The sequence below is a fragment of the Lethenteron reissneri genome, chromosome 50 (assembly GCF_015708825.2).
Source record: "Lethenteron reissneri isolate LAM-NWPU_2019-01 chromosome 50, ASM1570882v1, whole genome shotgun sequence".
Lineage (NCBI taxonomy): Eukaryota > Metazoa > Chordata > Hyperoartia > Petromyzontiformes > Petromyzontidae > Lethenteron > Lethenteron reissneri.
Window position 1 is genome coordinate 591,424 of NC_083828.1, and position 26,934 is coordinate 618,357.

Sequence of the window (26,934 nt, forward strand, 5' to 3'; positions counted from 1 at the left end):
TTTGAGATGTTAAAACTTCAAGTCCTTCATGGAAATTCGGGCCACTTAAAATGGCACAATCACGGACCAGTGCCTAACGACACAAAGTCCACATCTTCAGCAGGAGACTCCACACAGGAAAAAACTATTTCTTCTGATTACAAATCTCGGCCATTTAAAAATAATAATTTAAATGTCACCCGTGACACTCTCCTCTCCTGTCCCGCCCCTGCCCCCCCCCCCCCCGGCATTCGGAAACACATTTTCTTGCTCGGCCATGGCTCAAAACATAATTACCTTTATATTGAGAATTGCAGCCAGGTGAGAGGTAACAAGGATGTAAAGAGGTTAAAAAAATATCTAAAGGTTAAGGTCAGCAGAAGTGGTAATACAACCCCACAACCAACCTCGAGGTGATCCAATGCATTGAAGAAATTTGATTCGATTCAGGAATCAATTGTTATTGTTTTCATATTATGAACAATGCAATGGCAGCCAGTGACTATAGGAGTCGGGCAAAGCCAATACAGTCCAGGCAACATTGAAGGTAAAAATAAAAATGTGCAACCCTGCGATTGCTCGCTGAAGCTAGCCAGACCTCTTCCAAACGGCCCGCTGGTCAACTCACTGCGGTGTTCACCCAGTCAGGCCCGCTGGTCAACTCACTGCGGTGTTCACCCAGTCAGGCCCGCTGGTCAACTCACTGAGGTATTCACCCAGTCAGGCCCGCTGGTCAACTCACTGCGGTGTTCACCCAGTCAGGCCCGCTGGTCAACTCACTGCGGTGTTCACCCAGTCAGGCCCGCTGGTCAACTCACTGCGGTGTTCACCCAGTTAGGCCCGCTGGTCAACTCACTGCGGTATTCACCCAGTCAGGCCCGCTGGTCAACTCACTGCGGTGTTCACCCAGTTAGGCCCGCTGGTCAACTCACTGCGGTATTCACCCAGTCAGGCCCACTGGTCAACTCACTGCGGTATTCACCCAGTCAGGCCCACTGGTCAACTCACTGCGGTATTCACCCAGTCAGGCCCACTGGTCAACTCACTGCGGTATTCACCCAGTCAGGCCCGCTGGTCAACTCACTGCGGTATTCACCCAGTCAGGCCCACTGGTCAACTCACTGCGGTGTTCACCCAGTTAGGCCCACTGGTCAACTCACTGCGGTATTCACCCAGTCAGGCCCACTGGTCAACTCACTGCGGTATTCACCCAGTCAGGCCCACTGGTCAACTCACTGCGGTATTCACCCAGTCAGGCCCACTGGTCAACTCACTGCGGTGTTCACCCAGTTAGGCCCGCTGGTCAACTCACTGCGGTGTTCACCCAGTCAGGCCCGCTGGTCAACTCACTGCGGTGTTCACCCAGTCAGGCCCGCTGGTCAACTCACTGCGGTGTTCACCCAGTCAGGCCCGCTGGTCAACTCACTGAGGTGTTCACCCAGTTAGGCCCGCTGGTATTCACCCAATTACACTGCTGGATTGGTGGACGGGGGCACGGGGGATTTCTGAACTCATTTTCCAATCGTTTCAACTGCCGCGCCGGGAAATCGAACCGACCCAGTGACCTCTGAATTGCCAAGTTGAGCGTGCTGACCGTCACACCGCTGTGGTAGCAGCATCCGTTACAGTCTTCCCTCGTTATTCACCAACTTGCTATCCACGATTTTGGGTACGTGTGAAGAACATCTGGATCTCGACACGGCTGCATGGAGAGAGAGAGAGAGGCAAAGTGATGAGATATATAATAATGAGATCAGGTGAGTTCATCCTTTTAGCACAGTTGGCAACGTACCGTGCAACATAACTTCAACATAAGGTACATAAATGACCAAATATAATTTAATATTTTAACATTAATGTTTATTTACTTTGTTTATTATAATCAATTGCTAAGCACGAGCGTCTCTGGGACGTATCCCTCGCGAATAACTTGACAACATTTTGAATGAACCAAAACCAATTCTTACGAACACCACTCGATGCTAGAAATCGACATGTATAGATATATGAATCTATGACTCATCATTATACATCCCCCGGTCAGTTGGCTCAGGGAGTCACGAGAAGCCATCGCATACAAAATGTACCCAATTGAAAAACATCGATTCTCACACTTGCGATTCCGTGCGGGTATCGTGAGCTTAAGAATCAATATTAGTCAATTAATGGATGCCGACATGACACCCTCGCTAGTCGCAGTAGGTGAAAGAGACAAGGAACACGCGTACTCGAACCCGCTGCAAGTGAGCAGCCGATCGAAAATCAATTTTTAACGGTGTGTGGACATTCTGATTGGCAAGTCCAATTACGAAAATTAACAACTCCAGGTTAATTTGACCGCCTTAACTAGGCATCAAACCCATGTCCAACACCTCCGCAGGACCAACATCGCAGTACGGCACAAGCACAACATAACACTTACAGGTATATGTACACAACTGACCGATTTACGAGCGTAATTGAACTTTTTTTTACACAAACTCCGATTAAAAGAAATGGGGTGCTCATTTGCCCGCGGCTTCCCGGGGTGCATTTCTCCACGAGGTTTCGCCGCGCGTCCGGGAGCGCTGCCAGACAACGGATGCCGCCGCCGGGCCCCAGGGACTTGCCCCATATGATATTTGCGGCTCTGCGTGGGAGAGCGTCAGAGAGCACGGGGCCTGGGAGCAGATGCTGCTCTGGCGCGACCTTGCCGCTCGCGAAGATCGCGATGGGAATAAACTGTGACGGCTGCGGAGCTAGCGGTTTGCGTTATGAAAAACAAGAATAAAAATAAGAATAGGTTTGACTGAGCTCAAAATGCTCCGCTAGCTGCATTGTCATTGTGCTGTTCTCCTCGTGGCGTTCTCTGGTGCGACACTGGTGAGACGAGGCTGTCGGAACGAGGCTGGCTCCGGTATAGGCCAAACCGTTTCAAAGACAATGCATACATATATCAGAGCATGTTTGTTTGCATGCCCACCACAAGTACCTGGGGTTATTGCAGACTTGACTCGTTGCAAAAGGTCTTTATTTGGCATCGTCGTCATGCATCTCGTAAACACCGAGGAGCCACAGGCGAGATGGAAGGCAGCCTGGCGGTTGTCGTCCTCTCTATATTAAAGACGTTTCTGGCCAATTAATGAGTGATGAAGCATTATTACGCTTTGCTTATCCTGGAAAGCCTCGCCGCGTCTCAAGACTCTTGTCAGGAAGGTCTTGCCAAATTATTCACAGTAGGGGGGTTGGGGTGGGGGGCGATGTTGTATTTGTGTAATCCTAATTGAGTATACTTGCAGGTACTTTTTCGGCACGGCGATGCTTTGGCCAACGCCAGCTCCAATGGTTTTGTTTTCTCTATCGACGGGAGGGGACCAGAGCGCCCACATGGAGCCCACGCAGAATAAGGCGAGAACGGAGCAACGCCGCACAGGAAAGCACCCGAGTTAGGAATCGAACCCAGGTTAATGTTTTCTGTGAAGTGCCAGTGTTACCACCACGCCACCACCCTGCCAGCCTTCTAATGGGGCACCTCAATCCAGTCGCAGCGAATACAGAAAGAGAGGTCTACAACTTTGTTGTATTTTTTGGAGAAAAGTGGCAATTTGTGCTCTTAATTCCCACGTCAAATTCAGGGCAGGGACTGCCAGACGTGGTGACACGCTCCAGCACCGACTGCATGCCCATCGCCCTGGTTCATCCTCATCGCCACCACCACCATCACCATTTGCTTTACATTTTCAAACTAAGGTCGAATGTGTGAATGCATCAGCTCCGTCCATCCATTACCACAACTTTCGTGTGGATGATCCAAAGTGAACGAAACGTTGGTATGAAGTTTGTGTCGCGACAATTTGACTCGCCCGATTGTAAACCGGCCAAATGTATTTAAAAAGAAAACTTGAGAGACACAAACAGGAGCGTAAATTACCGCTGTTTAGACTGCCGCTTGAAGACCTTTGAGGACAAACGTACGTTGAAACGCGTCGCATAGTCCGCAGCTTGTAAATCTTTAAAAGGAGAGCGAGCTTACGCTACTACGTTGATTTCCGATGTGCTTTTGGGCCGCGTGTTATGCAACGTGATGTCCGACGTTTCTCTGCATTTGCCGGGTGTTCATATGGTTTGAGTCCTTCGGTAAAGTCACGTAGATATGTCCTGATGACGACCGCTTGTGTTGCGATCGAAACGTCGCAGTTGTTTGTTATTTTCTTTGAACCTATCTACGTGACTTCACCGAAAGACCCAAAGAATATGAATTGCTTCAGTGACGAAAACTTTAAGTCGAGATTTGCCGCGTGCTTCTTCAAGAGCCCGTGGAGCTCCTGCAGCTTCCAGCACGTGCAGCGAAACTTCGAACATCATGCTGCTGTACAACACGTGGTCACGTGCTCCCAGTGGTAGCGCGTTTGCCGCTTGTTGCAGAGGTTTGTGGTTCTAACGGGGCAGCTGCCTTGGTTACGACTGCGGCGTGTGTATAAGCCGTACAAATGCTATGCGCCGTCTACTTCGATTACAGTCGATAATGATCCCCTGACATGATTCGCAAGAGTAGCACCATCGTGTGCCACCGGCATTATGCTCCAAATTTAAAAAATACGAAAGATTACACCGCAAATTACTCAAATGAGACTCCACACACACAAACACAGCGACGTGGCCCCCCTACTGGCAGACGAATGCCCGCCTGAAGGCCACCTGCCGTGTCACCTTGTGCCACGCAGGGACAGCTTCTTCCGCTCGGGGGGTGCACTCCGAGCGCGTCGAGGCGAGATGCGACGCCGCGAGTCGCCGCATCTCGCCACGTGTCGGAGCGATGCGAGCCGCCGCCCACCCCTCGGCCGTGGAGGAGGGGGCTTAGCACGGCTGCAGCGCGTGCCAGCGGGCGAGCGGCCGGCCTGCCGCGTCCCCGCCGGCGCGCGCCTCCTGCCAGTGCTGGCGGGCGCGTGGGGACGCGGCGGCGGCGCCCAGGACGACGCGGCCCAGCGGCGACGGCCCCGCTCCGGCGGCTGTGGCGGAGTCGGAGTCGCCCTCCTCCTCCCCCGCCTCCTCCTCCTCCCCCGCCTCCTCCTCTTCCTCCTCGTCGCCGGCTCCCGCGTGCACGACGACGAGCAGCTCGAGGCTGGTGGCGCCGCCGCCGCCGCCGCCCGGCGCCACCTCGAAGGACTCGTTGAAGAGGGCTCCGGAGGAGGCCCGGCGCACGCGGGTCTTGCGCTTGAGCACGCGCTCGCTCCCGGCGAAGGCGCTCACCTTCACGCACGCCGCGCCTGCACCGCACCGCAGCCTCCGTTGAAGGGGGGGAGAAGGGCAAAGGCGCAGCCCTGCGATTGCCTGCGGACGATGCTGCTGGTGCAAGGGCGTCCACCAGAGCGGAGCCCTGCAGGATATTTGGCCACACGTTCGACAAGAGGCAGGAGTACCCACACGCACCCTTTATAAAGGGGGGAGCATACAAACACCCAGTGGAGGACAGGACACAGTCTTGGACAAGCTCGAAACGACACGGCCAGTCTTCTAAGTCTCTAAAGGAACGCTCAAGTGAAAGAGCAGCGATGCGATCTGCTGGTGTTTGTCGTGCATTCTGCTCTGGCGCTCGTGTCTATGAGCAAAGGCTGCACCGGCATTGTTTGACTTGGCGACAGCAACTCAGAAATGAGGGACTAAGCCTTGAGCAGGAAGCGGGGGGCGGGGGGGGGGTCTGCCCCCTCCAGCCCCTTCCAGCCCCCTTCCCCAAAGCCACTTGGTTCTTGGTTGGAACCGCCACGCCTTTGCCGGTAGCTTTAGCTAATCGGGGTTAATTGACCGTTACGCAAAAAGTGAGGTTTTTAACGAATTGGAATTCGCAAGGCATGTTACCGTCGGAACATTATGACACGCAGTAGCAATTGCAGGGGAATGTTTAATGAGGATCGAGATTACTTGAAACATCCTCACAGCCAAAACTTAATTGGGAGCGCTAATTGGTTCCATTGGCTCCAGCCTTGCAGTCTTCTTCTGCGAGGTCTCGAAATTTGAATTCCGTGGCTGGTCTGGACAAGAATTGTATGCCCCTGGGAGACGACGCGAGCAGCTTTTACGCCGCTGATTGCTCGATCAAAAAAGAAATAACAATTTATGCTGGACTTTGTGAGTAGCTATGATTGCCCTGGAAGTCATGGTGATAGAAATATTTATGGCAAACCTTTTTGTTTGACTCTCACAGAAAAAAAAACCCTCCGGCTTACGAGACAATGATTCGTGCAAATCCAATTCCAGATTCAAGATTACCTGATTAATTCCGTGAAATAATTGTTTTGTTGTTTGAAATAATTAACTTGTTCAGACCACAGACCACACCGACACGCCACAGCACCACTTGTACGTGTGTGGGCGTCTGAATGCCAATGAGGCTCGAAACGCCGCGCACGGAACAAAGAGTGGGACGCACGCATCACGTGGGTGAGACCGGAGTGGTTCCGTTTGTCAAGCGAGGGGCACCATCGCAACACCTCGACAGGAGAAGGGGACAGCCACGGGCAGAGGAGATAACGGAGGTGGTGAAGCCTTTCTAAACATTCCACTCGAATTTATGTTTTACTTCACCAGTTAAACCTATACTCAGTTGTTTTTTTTTCGGTAAAGTCACGTATGTGGAAATAAAATATAAATAAAGAAAATAAAATTAGATTTAAATAAATCACGACGTTTCGAACGCAACACAAGCGCTCATCGGGTGGCATGGGGTAAAATACATAGCGAGGGCACACACAGAGGGACATCACGCACATAGCACATAGAGAACGCCAAACTGCACGGAGGCAAATACAGCAGGAAGATGGGAGACGCGAACTCAACAAACCTTAGAAACATCATGTGATGCAAACCAGTCGGCCAACGACACAGTTAGACACTAACCTGGTTGACCACGTATTTCAAAAGACTGCTAAATCTTTTGTTCACATCCTCTGGGCTGAACATACCAACGTAAGTAGAGGACACGGACTCGTGAACAGACACGTGGTACAAGAGCTACATACACAGAGAAGACACACAGGGAGAGATGTTTTGAGCAGCACAGAGGGGCAACCAGAGCAACACCACACCAAGAGACGTGCACACATGGAGAGGCACACGCAGACAGACGCCTGGAGGAATAACGTAATGTATCGGATTGTAAAGGTGGAGGAGGGGAGGGGGGGGGCGGAGAGGGCAACAGAGGAAACAGAGGAAACATGGGTAAACGACGACGGAGGGATGACATAGGAAAAAGCGAAAACACAGACCACGGTAAACAAAACACCGAAGCAAAATAGCAACAAGTAGAGATACATACGTAGAGAAGACAACACAGGGAAAGATGTTTTGGACAGAATTGTAAAGGTACCTCCTCGTAGAGGTGAATTAATCTAGAATTGAAGCTTTTGTGATTGCAGAAATTACTATACTCGTTTTTTTCGGTAAAGTCACGTATGTGGAAATAAAATATAAATCAAATAAAATTAGATTAAAATAACGCAACACAAGCGCTCATCATCATGTGTAATTGGGGTAAAGCACACTGGCAAGGGCACACACAAACCTTACTGAGCTATGTCGCTCTTTCTCAGAAGTGACCCGGCCACAAAGAAGAGCTCGTCGGAGTGCCTTCGCATCATGGACACTTACAGCAACAAATAGACTCATCGTCCTCATCAACCACACTCGATCCGCAGCTGAACGAAGGCCTCCCCAAAGCCACGACCACCTACCGCCATCTTGCGATGTAACAATTTACCCAGGTGCCTGAGCACGACCTGATTTCGTCCGTAATAAAGGTTGTTTGTTTGTTTATATAGTGTAAATATAGATGTGTCGGTAAACCCACCACTAGTTACTGGTTCAGCACACCGGTGTGTTGGAGGGTAAATCCACGACATGCAAAATGGGGGCACGACAATGGGGGCAGGACAATGTGTCACACTGATGTCGTCGCTCCGTCTGCTCAGCGGAGGCATTCCAGAACACATTCCACTCCCTTGGATTGCCGCCACTCGCTCATTAATCTTGACCGTTGGCCATCGTGCCGTCGAGCCGTGCCACATCCTGCCCAAGCCCACCTTGGGCTTTCTTCAGTTAAAAGTGATCGCGTTCACCTCTCCATGCGCAAAGAAGCGTGGAGGGATGCACACTTGGAATTATGGATCAGATACATTGCACTATATACATCACATCACAGTTTCCGTTAACTTGCCTATTAATGAGTATATATGCCAGGAGTGATTGTTTTTTTCAACAGATGCGAAATATAGTTGCAGTCTACTCATGCTGTCATTATGCCAAAGCCAATTATTTACCTCCCCACATCGCCCCCTATGAACGCGCACACGCACACACGCGCACACATGCACACACACATACACACACACACGCGCGCACACAAAGAAAACAAAGATCCCCCATATAGCCTTAACAGACTGTAGGGGTAAGTGCTGTTAGCGAGCACCTATGAAGGCCGGAACGGTACACGAGAGGGTGGGTGGCCAGCACCACACCCGACCGTCTTTGTCTCCCTTAGTGGCAATGTTTACACACTGCACCAGGTACTTATTTGAGGCTGAGTCGCACACACGCACACACACACGCGCACACACACGCGCACACACACACGCGCGCACACACACACACGCGCACACACCCACACGCACACACACGCGCACACACACACACACACACGCGCACACACACACACGCACACGCGCACACACACACACGCGCACACACCCACACGCACACACACGCGCACACACATGCGCACACACACACGCACACACACACGCGCACACACACACACGCGCACATACACACACACGCGCACACGCACACACGCGCGCACACACACATACACACACGCTGCTCCGTGCAGCTCACTTCTGCTCGTTTCTTCTTTCTCTCTTCTCCGTCTCTTCCTCCCCTCTCATCATCACTGCCACCCTCACATCATCCCCGACATCTTGGCCCAGTCACCACCCTCCCCACCGCCCCTTCCTGTTCCTATCATTTACACTCCTGCAGTGTTGTTGTTTTGTGTAACTCTCTGACCCGCCCCTACTGAACTGCTTTTTTTAGAACTGCTAGTTGTGTTTAGTTTGTTGTCCTACCCCAGCGCACCTGCGATTAGCTCGGTTGGCTACGTACGGTGCGAAAGAAGTTCAACATGTAGAGAGACATGTTAGACATCTGTGACAAAGAGCTTCACAGCTCATCGGATTTCCCCAAGATATAAAGATTCTGACTGCTGCTCGTCTCGAACCGTGCCCTCCTCTTTGTCCGCCTCGGGGACTTCCTTCCCAGCCTAACTTCACTCTCCCCCTAATCTTGCTGCCCCGTGCCTGCTGCCCTTTAAACACAGATCCTGGAGCAGTAGATTCGTGCTGGATACAGTCACACTTGCAAATGTGTTTTGTAACGTTGACCATTACCTGCTCGTCGATTGTTCAATGTCAATGTGCCATTGTATTGAGGGCTACTGCTGTGTGGCGCTGTCTTGGTGTGGTCTGCAACTGTGTTGTGCTTTCTGCTGCCTTGTCTAATGTCGATAAGTCAGACTTCGATAACTCACTAATTAATACATTAATTATATTGTACCACTTGCTTACCCTGTTTCTCCATGTCGCACTGCTGTCGTGTTTGTGTTTTGTTTGTTGTTGTAACTTGCCGACACGCCCGCACTGGGCATCAATTAAAAAGAGCTTCATAGCTTATTGGATTCCTTCCCCAGTTATAAATAAATATTCTGACTCTTTTGCGGAATTGACTCGACTCCCGGTCCCATCGTGTGCCACAAGCACAAAGCTTCAGAGCGCTCAATACGGCGTTTGAGGTTTGTGCTTTCATCCCATAGTGGGGAAACGCAGCCGTTATTATCATTCACGCCACGTCCGTGCTCAATTATCGTTTCTAACTGAGGTTTAACTTTTACTCTATAAGTAAATTAACATAATTCAAACGTAACTTGTCTGTTTGGACAAATCACGTTTACGAAAATTTAAAACGACCGTAAGAGACTCTCTCTTCCACAATACAGGTCGTTGTCAGGGGTTAGATCACATGAATATATAAATATGCGATCTAACCTCGTAGATATTCATGTATATTTATATAAATATACATTTACGCGATATAACCCCAAAAAAACCTGTATTATGGATGATATTGGTCGTGAAAGCCTACGTGTTAAACTTATACTCTCTTCAATCTTGATTTGTTTTATCCGTGCAGATGATGGTACTTTATTGCATATTTACTTTTTCGTTCTTTGGAATTGTTGCATTTTTGCGTTAATTGTGTATTTGTCTGAATTTGTGATCCAAGCCTCCCTTGAAAAATATTTTAAAAAACACGTGAAGCTCATTGGGCTCTTAGGGTCATCATCGTTATCATCGTCAGCTCCGATCATCGTCAACCCTTCTGGATGAAGGCCTCCCCACACTGTCACCACCCATCTGCCTCCAGCACTTCAGAGCTCCATCTCCGCCGGGAACGCCCTGTTGGGTGTGTTCTCACCAGCCACGTTGGTCAGCCGCATTCCCGTCTATGGATCTGTGCTGCCCAAGTCCACCGACTTCCCTTTGCAGCCGTTGCGATCTCTGACCTGACTTGGTTCTCTGCTGCGTGTGTCCCTCTGTGCGTCTCCCTGAATAGGTCCAGGCACATATCGCTCCACGCTTCCCCGCCATACATTTCTGCTCTTGTTCCATTTTCTGTCAGAGTCTATGCATCTGACACGTGTCGATGAGCTCACACTTGGTCATTAATAAATATTTGAACCCTTTCCCATTCCGATGACGTACGTGTACGTCCTAAATTTGTCTTCGGATACCATTCAGATGATGTACGTGTGCGTTATTGTTAAGGAGCCGGAAGAAAAACCAAAATAAAATAACTTTATCGGTACCGAGGCTCCCACGAGGCCATGTAGGAGGGCATGTGGCACAGTTTGGCGAGAGCTATCATAGAATGCGGTCATGTCACTACGGTTCTCTGAGGTTAGTACAACGTCTTTCAAAGCAACGGCGCGCTCTAAATGGAATTAATGTTAACAGCTTGCACGTTCTGAGAGTCAGAGGGACCCATCCTGCAACTTGCAGACGTCTCGGAACAGGAAAGGGTTAATACTGGTAGGAACCTGCTGGTTACACCAGCCCACAGGGGATTATTGGGTTAATTTGGTGGCAGAGTGGTCCAGAGGTAACACTCGTGCCCCACAGCAACAAGCACCTGGGTTCCATTCCTGACTCGGGTGCTCTTCTGTGGCGGCTTCGTGCGTTCTCCCCCTTTGCCGCATGGAGTTTCTCTGGCTTCTCTGGTTTTGTCCCATAGCTAAAAAAAACATCAAATGTAACTGGTGTTGACCAGCCATTCCAATACTTACAAAACAACCTTTCAAATGACTCCATTTGGACTACACAGCAACATCGAACGCTGCCCCCCCCCCCCCCCCCCCGTGAATAACTTGGCAGGACTCATTGAGGCTTGCCTGGGCAAACAATGGAATACATGATAATAATAATCACGCCTTGAGTTGTACCCTCAAGAATCCAGCACTCATTCATACGCACACAGACGCTGCAGATACACGAACAAAAACACAGAGAGACTGCAGGGACGCATCTGAGAGCAGCAGTGTGGGACAATCCACTTTGCCCTCCCCTACATACCGAGCGACGAGCCAGTGTCCCTCTTGGGGAGACCCCGGGCCTTCAAGATGACCACGGTCAGGCGGCTGTCGGCCTGCGTGAAACTCAGAGAGACCAAAAGCTCTCCAACCCCGGCAGGTTTCTGCAAGAACAAGATAACATGAATAACATTAACAATAATAATAATAATAAAGATAAAAGCATAATATCCCACACAACCGCGACACATAACGTGGTAACTTAACACGGAGGTGTTCACAGCCCATGTAATCCACACCTCCGATTAGCACAGTTGGCTGCGTACTGTGCGAAAGAAGTTCAACATACATACATTCTGACTTCCTGGATTTTATTTGTGATATTCCTGGAATTTCTGAGTTGATCTTACCGAGGAATGGCTCATTGAATCTCAACAATCCTTTGTCAGGGCGGTCCTGCCTCTCATCTTAGTTTTGTTTAATTTCGTGTAACCCAAGGAGAACTCAAGAGACCAGGATATGAGCTCACTTTGCAAGAGTGATCTGGGTCACTGAAATGACCAAAAGTGATATCACGAACATGAGCACTGCGACGACGACGAGGAGAATAGGAACCGGAGCAAAAAGCAACCACGTAAGGAAGAAGTGAACAACAGGGCACGAACACAAATCAATATTCAATTAAATACATTTATATTATCGAAAGTTAGCTTGGAAAAAATAATTCCGTAATAATTAATCCAATAGAAAATTGTGTTACGTTAACATAAAAATGCTTTAGGGTTATTATTGATGGAGAAAATTGATGTGAGTTCAAGTGAAAGGTCGCGAATCTAATTGCTGCTAAAATCTGGTTTTGAGAACTTACCAGTGAACGAGCCGAAACGATCTTAATGGGCCCGATAAGCACCCGTGCATGTGACAATTTAATTTTTTTGGCTGTGCTGGGTGGTGGAGGGCCTTACAACAGAATATTAGTCAGATCACTTTGTGGCCTAACCCAAACATCAATTAAGAATTACGTAACGTGTTGTAAAATTATTAATGTACACCCATTAATTTACACGTAACAAAGGTCAAAAGGTGCAGCGCTGCAATTCTGTGCTCACGCCACCGCTGGCAGAAGGGGCCCCTGTTAGAGAGAATTCTAGAGTGCCTTTCTGGAGGGTGTTCACCAAACGTCTAAACTGTGGTTAGGAGTAATCACACTGAACCGTACCACACGCGATGGACTGTGGAGCACCCAATTCAACTGCTGGATGGACAGAAGCAGAAGGATTTCTTCAAGTTTCTATTTCAAAAATAATATTTAAAAAAAGAAGTTTCCTATGAAAGATGGAATCGAACCAGCGACCTCTTGAAACAGCAGGGCCAGCGCGCTAACCATTACACCATGGCATCATCAATTTGCATATATCTATGTGTGTGTACATACACATATATATGTGTGTATGTACACATACATGCCTTACCGCGATGTGAAAATTAAATGTATCTGTTTTTGAATCTTTCTTTGGAAACTTGCTGATATAAAAATACATTTTCTACTCATGGTTATTTAAAGTACGATTAATGTTTCATGCACAGTGCAGACGGAGACGTGACATTTTGATGTGTAGGTCGCAGTTCATGAAATTTAATAACAGCCAATCTTTCATTTGATAGTCATATTGTAGTTTTTTTTCTATTCTCTCACACATTCAACTGCCAGGACAAAAGTCGCCCGCCACAGGGACTGACTTTGTAGTCAGGCGCCGACTGACAAATAAAACGCAAAGCTTTTTTATCACACGTATTCCTCAACCCTGATTGTCAAGGCACCTGTAATCCACATTTAAAGGGTGCTGACGAAGGTGAGCGCCTATGTGGAAGTGGGTGGTGGGTGCGCTGGGGGCTGAACATATCTCTGCTGCCTCCATGGATATTGGCAATATCTCTTAAAGGAGGGGAGGAGGAATGAAGGATTTACAGCCATAGCAGGGGGTTCACTAATATCGTAGAGAAGGTCAGGCAGGCGACACTCCGATGGTTTTGGCACGCGTTGAGAAGAGACAAAGACGATGTGATGAGAAGGGATTCCGGACATGCCACCGGTGCAGGTGCAGAGTTAGGGCCGTGGTCCCCACGCTTCACCGTCGTGGTCAGTCCGATTTAGTGAAGTGGGCAAAGAGTGGGATCAGTTCAGATGTCACCCCACCTACTGGACATCTTTGAAAAAGAGCTTTATAGCTCATCAGATTACTCCAGTATAAACATTCTTATTCTGATTCACGGATGTTATCCGTGGCGGGGAATAGAACTCGGGTCACAGGGTTCAGAGCGCTGCGTGAAAACTACTGTACAATCAGTTCTTTTAAAAGTACGTCTAAAATAACATTACGTGTAAAATAAAATTACGTGTAAAATATTGTTTGCACGATGTGAACATAGAATGTAACGTTTGAAGTGTAAATGTGACGAGAATGAGCACAATGATTGCCTTAGTCGTGACCAAACGTTCAAGTTGTTTGAAAAATTAAGCAAAAGCATGCTAAGGTTAGAAATGTACATCACAGGCATATGTTATGTACATGGACAGGTGGCTGTGGCACGTGCTGGTAAGCGATAAAGGGGAGGCAATGAGAATGGCTCTGGAGCTGCCGCTGGTGCGGGGCAGGAGGAGTGGACCAATGGCTCCCATCACGTGGTGCCGAGGCCACTGGTGTTGGTCTCCACAGGCCCGTGGGAAGTGGTAGCGGAACTGTTGGGGACACTGATTTTCTTTTACCACAAAACACAGTGTTCTTTTTACCATTGCGTGACTATTTAAATTGGTTAATAAAGAGCAAGTCACCTATTATATACTGTTTCTGTTAAAGCCACACTCGGCATTATTATTGACGAGTGCGTTTGATTTTTTATTCATTGTGCTTGTGTACTAATGCCAACAGCAGCAGAAGCAGCATCGCCGGATAATTTGCTTAACCGTGCAGCCATGAGGCCTCTGGGTCGAGGGAAGAACGGTTAGGAGTGGGCGGTAGGTAGCGCGTACACACCTGGGGTGCCCGGACTGCCTCCAGCATATTCATGTATTTTTTATCCGATGCTTTACATTTTTTATGCTGTACTGTTTTGTGGCAGTGAGCTGAAAAAGTACAGAAAAAAATTGCAGCTCTATTTCTTGCAAAGCGGCTGCTCGTTCCGAGAAAAAATTGTGTTTTATTTATAAATTCAAACATAATAAATTCCAGTTATTCTCCATCTACCAATAAATTAAGGTCTCGTGGTGTTTTTTTCAACCATACTTCACCACGCTCGTCAGCTCGAGTTGATGAAGGGGCGTAGGAGAGGGCAAAATCTGTGGGAAAAAAACTTCATAGTTCATCGCATTTCTCCAGGATAAATACATATTCTGATTCTGGATCGGTTCTGATGGAACTCGCCACCGACATGAGCCGTGACCGGGAATCGAACTCGGGTCACAGGGTACGTGGCGCGTGCGGTAATCGCCCCGCGGGACAATGATGTATCGTTTGTGTGTGTGCGCACAACTGCAGTTTGCGGGCTTCGAGCGCAGACCGTAGGCACTGTGTGAACGGGAAACAGGACAGGAAATACTTCAGCGATTTTCCATTGTCGTGACTCCACATTTGAATTGTCTGAAATGTGCATCGCAAAGCAAAAAAACACGAGAAGAAGGGCACAAGGGGTGGATTTACTCGGCGCTTTCACAAATCCGATTCTCGGACAGTGTGAGTGAACTAGGGTCATAAAAAACACACTTTGCGGGCGGGTGGCCCACAGTGCTGCTTGCTCTGCCAGAGCCAACACGAGTGCCACCCCACTGTGATCCCATCCATTCAAGGTAGGGTGCGACTTGGATTTATTTCCAGTTGATTTTCTTGAGCCGGGTGAGGACTCAAGAGGCCATGATAGGCGTCTCGTTTTGAAAGAGAGGTCTGGGTCTCGCCAACGCGGCCAGAGCAAACCAAATCCAATTCACGGCAATGAAGCCAACAGAACCCTGCACAAAAAGAACCGCGTCAACACCAAGGAGATCTTAAGATGGTGCTTGAACATAGATCAGCGTTAAACAATACAATTCCCTGCAGCGTCACTCGTTTGTATATAGCTCAGCAGGCCTTACCTGCTAAATAAAAAATAGTTTATAGTTTAAAATAGTGTACAGTTTTTCGAAGGCAACTTGCGCGTTGACGTGACCGCAGCTACGGAGCGTCGCAATGCTGCTGTGTAAGTCGGCGCGTTGGGCCGGGGATCCAGAGGTCGCCGGTTCAATTCAGTCTCCCGGCGTGGCGGTCGAAAAACGGTGCTTCTCAAATCACTCCACGCCACCGCCTCTGTCCAATAACCAGTGTGGGGAAAAGGCGAAAGCACCCTCTGGAGAGGCTCTCTCTCGTGGAAGCCCCTTCTGTCAGCGGGGGCAGTGCGGCCCTGCAATTGCTTGCTCACTATAAAAACCGGCCCCGCCGAATCTGACGGCGCTTGGTGGGGGCAGTGACCTATGGGCAACAGCGGGGAGTCGATATGAACTACCGGACATCTGTGAAAACTGCTGGACCATTTGTGAAAACGAGCTTCATAGCTCATCGGATTTCTCCAGGCTAAATAAAGATTCGGATTCCGAACTGCACTCGACTCCACTTGCGCGGCCGTTTCGTCACCTGCATCCCACGTGGGACGATGTGGCGACAGAAGGCGACCGCCTCGGGCCCCGCGGCGATGCCTGCCAGCGGCACGGTCACCTCCCCGATCACCTCCTCGCGGGACAAGCGCCCGAAGCTGAGCACGGCGAATGTGATCTCGGAGCCCTCCATCTGCACGGCGCTCAGGCCGTAGAAGGCGAACGTCTCGTCGAACACCGGGTCCCGAGTGCCACGCAGCACCCGCGTCTGCCCCCTGTAGCGCCGCTCGGGGAGGATCAGCAGCTTTACGCATGGGTCGGTGGCGGCGGCGGTGGCGGCCAGATCGTCGGCCGGAGGCAAGCCCCGTGCCTCCTGGACGTGGACGAGAAGCGCTTCCTTCCTTTCGTCGCGCCGGAGCGAGAAGGACAGCGTCCCCAGTTCCGGCGCCTCGAGCGGAGCGCCGACCGCCTTCGCCGGGACGGCGCCACCCTCCAGCCGCGTCGGCGGCTTGAGGGTGACGAGCGGGTGGCGGCGCTCGCCCAGCGTCTCGGGGTAGATGTGGGCGCTCTTGAGCATGTGCACGAAGCGGTAGGGGGTGCGGGAGCGAGCGCCCATGGAGGACGAGGAGAAGGAGCGCTGCGGCGGTGGCGGCGCGCGTTGGCAGCACACCCACACGAAGGCAGTGAGCGACAGCACCAGCACCAGGGCCAGCACGCCAAGCACCCCGAAGAGCACAGAGGGGGTGTCGGCTGCACGCGGGCCCAGGGGGGCGGTGGGCACAGAGGGGTGGGCACGGGAGGAGGTGGGCACGGGATGTGGTGGGTACGGGAGGCGGTGGGCACAGAGGGGTGGGCACGGGATGGGGTGGGCACGGGAGGTGATGGCCACAGAGGGGTGGGCACAGAGGGGTGGGCACAGAGGGGTGGGCACAGAGGGGTGGGCACGGGAGGCGGTGGCCACGGGAGGCGGTGGGCACGGGATGGGGTGGGCACAGAGGGGTGGGGTGGGCACAGAGGGGTGGGGTGGTGTGCAGTTGCTGGGTGTTAAATAAGCAAAGGCAGAAAGCTCACGGGGGGCAGCAAAGTATCCCGAGGGCTCACCCGACTCCAAGAGAAATAGTGCAGCAAGTTGTGGTCTCAAATTCAAATCCCAATTAAGATATATATAATTAACATACATTGTAATAAACAAACACCCAAGCTATGTAATCTCTCTCATTCTCATCTTGTGTGTGGCTCTCTTCACTCTCATCCCTACATCTGTCTCTCTCTCTTGCCCGCATCTCTCACACCTGACTACTTCTCTGGTTCATCCGTTTCGGTCTTCTCTTATCTCAAGACTCTTTCGCACACATGTACTGTATGTATGTTGAACTTCTTTCGAATCAAACGTTGCCAACCGTGCTAATCGAATGTGCGGGGGAAGAACAACAAACTAAACACAAAAGCAGTTCTAAAGAAATTAGTTTTCAATCTAGATGATTTAAAAGACATCTCGCTTCATCTCCATTTCTTGTCAATATCTCTTCTGCCATCGCACCGGGAGTTTATCAAAATTGGGTTGGGGGGGGGGAGGTAGGGAGGGGTTCTCAAAAATAATCTCTGCTTCGGGTCCCCAATGGGCAGAACCCCCAACTGATTTATTGGTAAAAGAGACAGAATAGAATAACAATGTTTACTGGGGCACCAATCATCCATTAGAAATCCACAAACATTCCTCCCGCCTGCTCGTAATTGATATTGAAATTAAAAATAACAAAAAGATCGTAAATAAATCAATCTTCTTCGCTTCTACTTTGTACTTTTTTTTCGTATCCAATTTAACGTTTTGAAGTGTCACCCGGGGCTGGTAAATATTATTGTGGCTCATTAAGTAAAGATGCGGAGAGAAGGGAGGGGGGTAGATCCATTACGCGAAGCATCTGCAAATAATGCAAAATCATTAATCAAGTCTCACGTCACACAACGCAAGGCGCTATCAACATTCCACACGGCTGCGTGCTCAGGCGGCAGAGAGAAACGGCTCACAAACGGAAGGTTGCAAGTTCAAATCCGGGATGGGTCGGGTTTACGCAGCCCACCCCGGTAAATGTGGAACGTTGTTCCGACGTTGGTCCAATGGTTCTCAACACAGGTTTGGCTTCTTTAGATTTCCACGTGATAAGCCACTTCTTTGAGACATTACAAATAAATGTAAATTATTATTACCATTTGAGGCCAGGTCGCTTCTGAAAAAGAGCGACGTCGCTCAGTGGGCCTTACCCGGTAAAGTAAAAACAAATGATTGTATAAATAATAAAATAAAAACAAATTGTATAAACAATAATACAACTGGGATCATCCCTCCGGGGTCCAGGTCTGCAGCGGTTGTCGTATGACTATACTCGCTCCCGCCATAGGAATGTCGAATTTACACCACTGACTGTCAACAGGAGATGAACACCAATGGCTCAATTGAGCAGGAGGTCACTGTGACTATAGAATATATAATCTCCTATTGTATGTTTTCTACCAAGCGTTCACACAGATACACTTTCATAAATATGTGTTGGCAAAATCTAAATGCGCGAGGCGAGTTGTCTGTGAGAGATAAGGAAAGGAAAATGAACTGCAACAAGAACAAAAAACCTCTTGGTTATGATTGTGAACTGTATTCATTACTCAGATGCAGGGATTTCACTGCCAGATGTCTCACGCCTGCCAGAGCCATGCCCGCTAATGGTTTCCCATCTAAGTTTGGCGATGGACGAGCGGCTGTCGAAGTAGCGCGGCACGCGCCCACGGCTCCGCGCGAGCGACACCGGCGCCTCGCACTCCTCTGTCGTCACGGCGACCAAGGGGTAGGGATCGAGTGGAGGAAACAGGAGTTTAGGGTTATAGTTCAGGTTAATGTTGTCAGTGATCAGCTTAGGGAATAATGGCTTAATTTTGATTGTGTGTGCGTTTACCTTGGCTCTTTAACCCCCCCTTCCTCCCCAAATGTTGTCTCCCCTGTTCCTGTCTGCGTCAGCCCGTGGGACTGTTGCGGAGGAGCTGTGTGTCAATCCGTGCAGAAGCGAGTGGCACTCAGAAGAAACGATGGTAGAACTACTTCTGAAATGTCTTCAAGTGATCTCTTCACCATACTTAGGGGGTGGAAACGTTTTCATCACACGGCAGTCAAGCTGCTATTTTTGTATTCTCAGTGCTGAAACTTAGCAATAACATGTACCGGACGCAATTGATGAGGAAGCGGGGGGGGGGGGGGTGTTTTTAGGTGGTGGTGCTGCCGATGGTGCCTGAGGCCATCAACTTGCCACACTGACGATGGCGACAATCACGGGCGGCAGCCTGGGTTCACATTCAGGATCTCAGCGGTGCTGACCCAGAGCTCTGACCTCTGAGCCAGCTCGCGACGTCCGGGATAGTGATGAGGTTAAGTAAAGACTTGGGCGAAGCATCGTTAGCGTCGGCAATGACGTTTTAGATGGAGGGTTATAGAAGCCAGGGATTGGGATTGACATTAATGAGCAGACCTTGCTGCGTGTTGTACCATCACAGAGTTTTGTGAATCTCTCAAACCCGCTTGAGTGCAGTGTGGCCAGGAGATGGCAGCACTGCAAAACGGGGTTCCCAACACGTTTATTCAGAGGCCTTCCTGTGAATCTCCTCGTTGGAGTGCGGTTTTTCCAGGTACCATGGTTTACTCCCACAGGCAGAACGACTCACAAATAACAGGGCTGGCCAAACATGCCAATTCAGGACCCTGCTGAAAAAAACAATCTTGAAACTGAATGCGGCTCTTCCTGTAGGGGCGGGTTTAGACATTTAAAACTAAAGCTATTTCTATTTTACGAGGTAAGGTCCACTGAGCTCTGTATTTCTTTTTCAGAAGCGACCTGGACACAAATGAGAGCTAACGAAGTGGCTTATCACGTGGACATCTATAGCAGCGAAATACTCTAAACGCGTGATGTTGATTCTAAAAAATTTGGAGGGAAAACCCGGAGGACCCGGAGAAAAATCCAAGCGACCACGAGGAGCGAGACAAGCAAACTCCAAATATACAGCAGGTCGGGATCGAACCCACGACCCCCTTTATACCAGGCGAGGTATTTAACATTTCACCACCGTGACACGGTCCAGAAATGTCAACCTTTTCAACTAGGGCGCTGTGTTAATAATAATAATAATAACAATGCAATCAATGTATTTTCGCTGATAACAAAAAAACGTGGTCTTACGGGGAAGGGGATATGATTACCCCCAAATCTAAATTTGTAATGCTAAATTGTGATGAGCTTATTTAGTTATTTACTTCAGATAAAATGTTAGAAATTGTTGGTGGTTAGTGTTGTTATTCTGGTTGGTGACCCACCAACAAAGTTACTCACCATGGTTGCCATTTATGGTTGTGGTGATATAACACGATAACAATTATAACGATTATAACACGATAACAATTATAACGATAATCATTTACAGCCCTTTGTCAATCCACTGCTCAATGAAGGCCTCACAGCGCCATGCAGGTCGTGCCTGGGTTATTTGACCATACTTCACCACACTGGGTCATTGCGGGTGTGTGAAGGTGGGTGGCGAATAGATGTAGGAGCATAGAAGTGCAGTGCAACAATTGACATTGCTTAACATGCCCGCTATGCGTGGTGGCCACCCTTCCACGCACTGTCTAGGCTCAAGTCTGCTTAGCTTCCGAGATGTTGACAGGATTAAGTGGAATCCGAGCAATTTGTTCTAAGGCCAATGATCATCATTCTGTATCCCCAGATGGACAGCGTGCAACAGCTCTATTGTCATGACACATCGTCACTTTGCTCTCATGCCAACCAGCAGCATCTGGTTCAACAAACAACCTCTGGACGACTCTCCACCTTTGGGGTCTCATCAGCAGTAAAGTCATGCCTGTTAAATATTTGTTGCTGGTTTGCCAGATATTGTTGGTACGCGCGCCGCATCTACACGGTGGGGTTCACCAGACAGAAGAGGTCAGCTATATAAAGCGCAGTATATATATACTTTAGCCTGCTGTCCAGCATGAATTGTTTCAGCAGTTCACAACATCGTAGCTGACGCATGTCGGCGGTCTTTGTTTTGAATGTTGCTCGTCTGATGGGGTAGAAGGGTAATTCAACAGTGCCTACCCCCGCCCCCCCCCCCCCCCCCCCCATGTACGAAGAAAACAGTTCCCACTGCTGTTGATGAAATGTTAACATTGGTGGAAGTTAATAAAATATATGAATCCTTTTTTTTAACTCAAAACAAAATTTGGGTCTGTCTGCAGATGGAACTGATATCTCATTGCGCTTCCCCGAGAGATAAATGGAACACCCGCGCCATCGAGATCGCGACTTTAATTAGATTTCGGTTTACCCTGTTTCTTCACGTCGATAATTTACACAATAAATAAGACGTCTGCAGCTCGAACATTACGACACCCGTGGCAACGCTGGGACAGTGCTGCCCCGCTGGTGTCATCTGTACACGGGCAGCACCCTGCGCTGGCGATCACGAGGTCGTCGGCATGGCAGTTGGAGTGACGGACAAGTTCCTTAAATCAGCCCGTCACCTCTGTTCAGCCAGGAGTATGAATAAGTAACAACCGCAGTTGGTTGATCGGCAAGTCACGTGTGGCGGTGGGGTAAAGTGTGGGTACGTCCCAATACCCACGAGAAAGGCTCTCTTGAGTTCCCCGCAGGGGAGGGAGATTTCGCCAACAGTGACGTGTGCAAGCAATTGTAGGGCTGCCACCATTGACTTGTTTTACTTTACGGAAGATCAACTGCAATGCTAATTCTTTTTTTAATAACAATTGGTGACCATCATCTACCAACCTGTAAACGAAATAAAAAATAATGAGCAGAAAATTCGTCTCCTTCACAAAGCCGCCTCTTTCCACAGACAAAAAAAATCTAACACAACCCATCAGGCACATGGCCTTCTTGGAGTGCATAATTACAGCAGCAATGTTTCAAGACCAGCAAAGTCTAGACGGGTTTCGACACACAGTGCCTCATCAGCAGAGTCAGGCTTGCTTGGTTTTACGACACGGGATCTCATCGCTTCTTGACAGAAGCGACGCAGGGTTTGAACCTCGTCAGTACTTGGATGGGAGACTGCATGTCAATTGCACCTGTTCATAGCCTTGGGCTTGCACGGTGGACATAATGTTGCAATGCAGCAAATGGATTTTTATTTCCCTCCGCGTGGAGCTTTCAGTGTCACCACCGACCTTGAGTCGTGGTTGTGTCCGGATTCTCCGGTTCCCTCCGATGCGAAGCCAAAGTCTAACGAACAACAGAACCGGACTAACATCCCAGCGTAGCACGACCCTCCTGAAAAGGTGTCTTGAGACTCACTATTAAATGCATCTGCATGGGGTGTTGGTCATGAAGACTGGAATAATCTCCAGTTAATATATCTTCAGGTGCATCCTTGCGGTGGATGTTGGCTGCTAACCATCGAACAAAGACGGCCACTGCATCACGCGCGTTCAGATGCGCTTCTGCGGCCGTATGGAATGCTCTTCTTTCTGATATTAGGAAGCCACTGGAGAAATGCACTTAGAAACCTCGATTTAAAACGAATTTATCTTGAACTATTTTTGTGTTTGGTTGTTGTCCTTCCACCGCACATCCAATTAGCACAGTTGGCTATGTAAGGCGTGAAATAAGTTCTACATACACACTTCACCGCCAGTATTCACTACGCATTCCTCTTGCACAAGGAGCTCGATGACACGATATGGAGTGTGTATTTTTGATACCGACTAATCATACGCATGATAGCAACAACTCTGGCGACAACAACAACCTTGCAGATAACCGCCTTCGACACGAGAAGGGTTGCAGACGCACTAATGCGTCTCCAACAACGGCGCTGGAAATTAAACCGTGCACATATTCTGTGGTCCTTCTGAGTCAATGCAGGATACATGCGGCTATCGACTTGCTTGCGGCCTACACACGAGACGCAACTTAAACAACGTTAACGTGGGAATGTTTCCAGATCACAACATATCCAGCCGCAGCTTTTGTATTATTCTATTTTAGCAGGTAAGGCACACTGAGCTGTATTGCTCTTTTTCATAAGCGACCTGGCCACAAACGATAACTCAACGAAGTGGCTTATCACGTGCGAATTTATAGTAGCCAAATACCCTAAAGTGTGATATCGATTCTAAATGTGGAGGAAAAAATCCACGCGACCACGGAGAGAAAGACACGCAAACTAAACTCCACATATACAGGGTGGGGATGGAACCCACGATCTCCTGTATACCAGGCGAGGTACTTAACATCTCGCCACCGTGACACCCAAACGGAGGTGGAGGCCCGTGCTGAGCTTGTGCCACTGTCGGCGGGAGGAGGCTTCGCTTCACCGCCAGTCGACGTCTCTCGCTCGCGGGAGCCTCGCCGTCCGTGCGCTGCCGCTCGGGACTCATCCCCTCGTTACTGCCCCGAGACTGGGAGGAGACTTCAACGCACGCAGAGCACCTGGGGGCAGGTGTTTCTCTTCTATTAATTATACCGGCATCAATTGCACGAGCAGTAAATCATTACACCCGAGCATGAGCCAGAATTAAATATTCGGAGTATTAAATACATATTATGGTCCCGATCGATGCACTTTGCGCTCGAGCGAGCGGGAGCGACTCTGCATTAGCATCCTTCCCGGGTCGCTAAACGAGTGCTACTTGACGATGAAGGCCCAGCGTTGGTTGTTCTATATCACAATTTCCCCCCTGCCATAGGAATGTGGAATTCCCACCACTGACTCTGCACCACTGGCATACTGTATACTGTATACCACTTCGACCTTTGATTCTATGACTGACTACTTATTGGTGGTTGGCTGTGTACGGTGCGAAAGAAGTTGAACATAGATACAAATTGCCGACGGCGTGATTCGCTGGGCTAAGTTTGTAACTTGCCATCCAATTCCTCTGGGCGACCGCGCAGACGCGAGCGAGTGTTGCGCAACACATGGCCCGGCACAAATCTCATCACCGAGGAGGGAGCGAACCGCAGTATAATTCCCTTCACACCTCCGTAAATGAGTCTTGCCAATGCTCACCACAAATCCCCCGGACAGCCGGTAATCGACTGTCGGGGCAAGAGCTCGGAGGCCGGCACGGCCCACGAGGAGCTGGGTGGTCTACACCACGCCCGACCGCCTTTGTCTCCGTAGTACTAATGTTTACACAGGGCAACCAGGTTACTAATTTCAGACCAAGTAGATCTAGAAGAGGCCCAGGACCGGTTCCAATATTAAACACACACACACATTTACAAGCTATGCAGGATAGCACGTGAGTGATGTGCATCAAATATGTATTAAAACTGCACACATTAAACAGATAAAACAATTTGTGTGCGCACGCGCACACACACAGCCATGTACACTAGTAATCGTGCACATTCATTCATTAAACATTCAATTAGAATTCATTCATTATACAGACTCAACTAGAATTCATTCCTTCATTATACAAACATTCAATATAATGCATTCATTATACATTCAATTATAATTCATTCATTATACATTCAATTATAATTCATTCATTATACAAACTCATTTCTAATTCATTCATTATACACACATTCAATTAGAATTCATTAATTATACAGACTCAATTAGAATTCTATCTACACACATTCAATTTAAATGTATTCATTATACTCTTTGGTTTTTTCGGTAAAGTCACGTAGGTAAAAAATTTAACTAAATTAAATCACGACGTTTCGGGCGCAACACAAGCGTCCTTCTTCAGGTGGGGACAACTTAGCGAAAGCAGAACCGCTTCAGTGTGTCTCAGAGGTGGCTGTGACGAGTCATTATATAGTCGCGGGGGGATGGGGGGAGGGGGTCAAATGCCATTATTAGACCGTTCATAATAGAGGTGTTTGGGTTAGATCGCGTTATTATAAATGTGTCGCCACCCTCCACCACCCGACACAGCCAATCAGTAATAAATGTGTCACGTTAGCAAAACGCCAATTAGTTACTTCTTCAGCCCACCGGTGTGTTTGAAGAGTGAATCCACAACATATAGAATTTGAGTATTACGACGTTTCGCTGGTAATTACATCCAGCATCTTCGGGCGATTTGCCAGGGTTGCGACACATCTACAATACGGCCATCTAAGCCATTATTATTATTATAGTGAGACCGCATGAAAGCCACTGGTGCGCACAACACAGAGGCAAGGATTCCCCGGTAGCCTTCACAGACTGTTGGGGCAAGTGCTCTTAGCGAGCACCTCTGAAGACCGGGACGGTGCACGAGGAGGTGGGTGGCCGCATTTGTCTCCCCAATGTTGAAGCTTATGCAGTGCTCGAGGTACTAATTTTTGGCCGAGTCGAGCTAGAGGAGGTCCAGAATTGGTTCAGATAATCGTCACTGATGTGGGCCGTGAGCGCGAATCGAACTCGAGTCACCGGGTTTGGAGACTCCACACACGCGAATAGACAAATATTCCCCGTAGAGCTTTAAACAGACTCTTGGGGCATGTTCCGTTAGCGAGCAGCATCTCCACACGCACGACGCCGAGACCTCCTAGAAAAACAAACACCCACAGCAAGCTCCACAATGTTTCACTCGGAACATCAACAAGAATTCCAAACTAAAGTGTGCACCCACACGACAGACACCCAAACACAGACACACACACAGAGACCTCCTCCTTCTTACCGAAGACGGAAGATGCCAGCGGAATGACAGCCATGGCTGAGACGAGACGGGCGTCCGAATCCGCTGCACAGCTCCCGAACGGCGTCAGCGCTGCTGCTGCTGCCCGCTCGCTCGCAGCGTCACGCCCGCCCGCCCAGCGCTCCCCCACCACTCCCGCGATCCGTTCTGGTCTCGCCGTGCCGAGCGGCCTGCCTCTTTACAACGTGACGTCACTGAAGGAGTGTGGGGGGTCGGGGGGTCGATGCTGTCCACACATCTCTCTCGGATTCTTCATTTTTTCTAGCATTTTTTTTTAATGGCACTTGCTGTTTTTTTTAAATCTGTTTATTTGTTACAGCATCACATATTTGTTCGTTATTTAACTTAAGTGAATTCGTGCTCAAATCAGCATTCATCTTCCGTTTACAGCCCTGCACAGCCAAGCTGGCGGGGCGTCGCGATGGCGAGGGGTGATCTCCCTCGCCTGGTGCGCAGGAGGTCGCGGTGACGAGGTGTCATCTCCCTCGCCTGGTGCGCAGGAGGTCGCGGTGACGAGGTGTCATCTCCCTCGCCTGGTGCGCAGGAGGTCGCGGTGACGAGGTGTCATCTCCCTCGCCTGGTGCACAGCAGGTCGCGGTGACGAGGTGTCATCTCTCTCGCCTGGTGCACAGGAGGTCGCGGTGACGAGGTGTCATCTCTCTCGCCTGGTGCGCAGGAGGTCGCGGTGACGAGGTGTCATCTCCCTCGCCTGGTGCACAGGAGGTCGCGGTGACGAGGTGTCATCTCCCTCGCCTGGTGCACAGCAGGTCGCGGTGACGAGGTGTCATCTCCCTCGCCTGGTGCACAGGAGGTCGCGGTGACGAGGTGTCATCTCTCTCGCCTGGTGCACAGGAGGTCGCGGTGACGAGGTGTCATCTCCCTCGCCTGGTGCACAGCAGGTCGCGGTGACGAGGTGTCATCTCCCTCGCCTGGTGCACAGGAGGTCGCGGTGACGAGGTGTCATCTCTCTCGCCTGGTGCACAGGAGGTCGCGGTGACGAGGTGTCATCTC

The 26,934-nt window shown here is 49.5% G+C and overlaps 1 protein-coding gene across 1 annotated transcript; it reads right to left on the reverse strand.

Moving 5' to 3' along the window:
• Positions 1–236: 236 nt before the first annotated feature.
• Positions 237–26,055, reverse strand: LOC133355201 (synaptotagmin-11-like). Its single transcript, XM_061572561.1, has 4 exons — positions 25,906–26,055; positions 16,252–16,961; positions 11,634–11,754; positions 237–5,225 (listed from the first exon to the last, which is right to left on the reverse strand). Exons 1-4 carry the CDS (start codon positions 25,937–25,939, stop codon positions 4,816–4,818), a joined length of 1,275 nt encoding a protein of 424 aa, XP_061428545.1. The 5' UTR covers positions 25,940–26,055; the 3' UTR covers positions 237–4,815.
• Positions 26,056–26,934: the final 879 nt, after the last annotated feature.